We start from the raw sequence: 3,690 nt of genomic DNA on the forward strand, positions 1-3,690 counted from the left end.
TCTTAAGGACCATGATAATCCATATTTCACATGCCTGCAAACACAGGAGCACAAATCATTCACATGTAAATGCACACATAGGTACAAAAAGAAAGCAAATCATTCAAACCAACAGCAAACAAAGCTTTTGTTCAAAGCGCTGGAAGCTCTCAGCACATTCAGCTTTTGTTCTACTGCGAGTCCTTGACCAGAGAATCTGAGTAACCTTGTACCGCTGTGAGGCTGCAGCCGCTCAGTTATCTAAAGCCACGGCCGGGCCGTGAAAATCCTTGCTCTGTATGTAATCACTGGATTTTTTAAAAATTCACTCAGCATTTTCCCCCTGCAGCAGGAAGTTATCAAGGTCTGTCTGACTAAATGGTTCAGTGTTAATTCTGCAACAGTGGACGAGAAGAGAACGAGTTCAGAGGAATCAAGCAAATTATCGATGTGACAAAAGTGTGACATCCTGTGAAATACTGCTGGTGACATAAACATTAGAATGCGTCGGTTGCACTGAGTGTAAAACTAAATTGAACTCAACATCGCTGCTGAGAGTGTCGTTATAATGACCAACACGCTGCACCAGACTGGAAACCTGAGCTGCCACCTCCTGGGTTTATACCTGCGCCAACTAGTCAATTATATCTGTCCAGAGCTGACCTTTTGGATACACTGTAAAACATTATCACTTCATCTTTTTATCCTCAAAGTTTGTCATAATTAGCATTTATATTCCAGAGTAGTGTCCAAAAAATATGTTTTGTGAGGTTACGGTGACCTCTGACCACAAAAATCTAATCAGGTTCTCATTCTGATTCCTGGATCCTTCTGGATGTTTGCGTCAGATGTAATAAAAACTCCCAGCTGGAGCTTCTGATTTATTGTGTTGACATGAGGAGGAGAGATGTGAGGTCAGTGACCTTTTGATCTTTGTGCCCCAAATCTAATCAGATGATCCTTGAGCACAAATGTAAAGAAATTCCCCCCTTGAGGCGTTCAAGAGAGCTCACAAGGATGGGACAAACAGGTGGGAAAAAAAAGAAAACTCAACGCTTCCAGTCTCATAAAAAGCCTCATTGACATTAATATTTAAATAATCAACAATAATAATCACATTGGGGAAGACCACTGCACTGACATTTTTGACTTTTTGACATGTTATATTTATAATAACAAAATGATTAGAGACAGTGTGTGAATGCTGAAATGAAGCTAATGATATGATAGACAACTAAAAGCATTCATGGATATTTTGACTAAGAAATGAAAGCACAAAATGCATAGAACAAACACAGATTGAAGTCCAAGTGACAAACAAATGTCCATTATCTTTTCATCAATATGCAGAACGTGAGCAGCATCTGATTATGCAAATAAATGACTCGACAAAACCTCCGTCACTTGCAGAAGGTTTCGCGGCCGTCCCAAACAGTGTGTGGACGTCAGCATAAAAAGTTGCTGATTCCATCTCTCAGCTGTTGCCTTTTATCAAGCCAGGTGATCAGTCTGTTTATATTAACGCGAGAAATTCACATTACAAAGCAAACTGTGGCCTCGGTTTGTGACTGAGCAACTCTGGCAGGTATAAATCTGGTGCTGACAGCATTGTTTATTGAACGCTGCTTTATGGATGGCTTACATAAATATGCGCTGGCACCACGTCTGCCTTTGTACAAACCAGTGAAGAAGTTTTTATTCCTGACACACTTTACAGTCCTTTGCTGCATCATCTTAGAAGAGAGAAAATCCATCTGTTTCGTTTACTCTTTGGTTAGTGTTGGTTCTAGTTTGGGGACTCTTGGTGCCGCTCACTGCGTCCTGTATTATTAATGTAGAACAACTGGATCACTTTATAATCACATCACAAACAGAAGGAAGATGACCAATTCATCAAACTGTTTCGTGCGTAAACAAAATTAAATATTGGCCGACAACGTCACGGCAAGTTACGCCAACAGAGTCACGAGGCCGATTGTTTCCTAGATAGCAAGTGAACCTGATGTTTATCTCCTCTTCTGTGGGAGCTGTTTGTTTCACGTTGTTCGATTTACTGTTAGATTATCACCTTTGTCTTTCATTAATCAAGCAGGAATCCTCCCCCTCCTCCTCCTTAGTGTATTTCCTGGCCGGATCCCAAGCGTCCTATATAAGGACTAAACCCCCGGAAACTTGAAAAACGTACAATTTATAGTTTGTTTAAGCTTCATCTGAAGATATCAAACGTTAAAAAGTCTTCCTGTCATCCCAGAGATCTGAACCCAGGACTTAAAAGTCTGCTGACCTTCCTGGTGAGCTAAAACAGAACATGAAGACCGGCGGATCCTGCCGACCTTTCTGACTGCTGGACAGGGGCGATTCGTGCAGGTTGGCGGTGCAGCTAGAAAAAAAAATATCTATGAAAATGGTCCATGACGAAAGCCGATGCCAAGATGCCCACAGCTGCACGCTGGCAGAGTGTCAGTGCCTCTGGCAGGGCTAGAAAAGCCACTGAAGCTCTCTCTTGCCTGAATCATTGAGGAAATCCTGCATAATGGATTTTGAGCCAGATGAAGAGCGTAAGAGACAAACATGGCCTTAGGAGGAAGACGACACTATTGTGCATTTGTGCCATTTGTGTTTAAAAACAAGCTAAACAGACAATTTCAGAAATTATGCATTTAGAATGGATTNCTTCATATAAACCTGATCGGACATGACAGCTGATACAGTTTATTACCTTCCAAAACACCGAGTCGAAGTCGGCCCCGTGGAACTTATCAGGCATCCCAGCTGCAGAGAGTTTCGGGCCGAGCAATGTGACAAATTCTTCAAAGCCGACCTGGCCGTCACCTGATGAAACACACAGAAACGTGTCACCGTATGGCCCATGTGTTGGATTATATACAGCAGAGAGAGAGAGAGGGAGAGAGAGAGGGAGACATACCATCCATGTCAAGTCTTTGGATGATAACCTCCAGCTCCACCTCATTGGGCATGTAGCCCAGTGAACGCATGGCCATCCCCAACTCCTGCTTTGAGATAAAGCCGTTCCCGTCTCTGTCAAATACCTTGAAAGCCTCGCGGATCTCTGCGGAGAGAGAACAAGTACGTTTCTTAAGAGTTATCACTCACACTTTTGCACCCGGTCGACTCAGCCGAACATTTGAAACATGTGAGAGTGTTTGTGTTGAGAGTTTGAAGTCGCTTAAAGCTGTTTATGGAGGAATTCTGAACAGTTACTGTGGGTCAGAGCTTAAAAACTATAATCTGCCTTTTATTTTTTTTTTAGATGTTTGTGTCGTGAGAAGAAGGAGGCGTTGCTGAATATTCACGCTTTGAAAAGTGAAAGCAATTTAAAACTCTTTCTTTCTTGAGCCACGTTCCTTCTCTATAATGAAAATGGTGGTTTGTTTGGAGTAAATCCCGTGTACACTGTCCTGCACTGTTATCTGCTGTTTGAGAAACATCTAAAATCCCATTTTAGAGATTTTAATATGAGACTTGAGTATTAAAAACGGGATTAATGCTTATTGAATTACACACTGGATATGGGAGGCAGAAACTACTGAAAAACTTAGTGATGTTTTAATTGGATTTCTTGAGGAAGACACAAATATAGAAACTAACCGGGCATGAAACAGCATAATTAAACTTCAACCCTGTTGTGTTATCGAAGAGACGAGTCTACAGGTGAATTTTTAACTGACTTACAATAAACAAATGAGTTTC

General features: G+C 41.6%; 1 protein-coding gene across 1 annotated transcript in view; it reads right to left on the reverse strand.

Annotated features, from left to right (window-relative positions):
* The window catches only part of cabp7b (calcium binding protein 7b), a 23,305-nt gene that overhangs the window by 7,843 nt on the left and 11,772 nt on the right, over positions 1–3,690 (reverse strand). The window contains exons 2-3 of the mRNA XM_008286490.1: positions 2,906–3,049; positions 2,699–2,811 (exon numbers count right to left, since the gene is read on the reverse strand). Coding sequence (XP_008284712.1) covers positions 2,699–2,811; positions 2,906–3,049 — 257 coding nt within the window. The remainder of the gene's footprint in view (positions 1–2,698; positions 2,812–2,905; positions 3,050–3,690) is intronic.

The sequence above is a fragment of the Stegastes partitus genome, unplaced genomic scaffold, assembly GCF_000690725.1.
Source record: "Stegastes partitus isolate 25-593 unplaced genomic scaffold, Stegastes_partitus-1.0.2 Scaffold456, whole genome shotgun sequence".
NCBI lineage: Eukaryota > Metazoa > Chordata > Actinopteri > Pomacentridae > Stegastes > Stegastes partitus.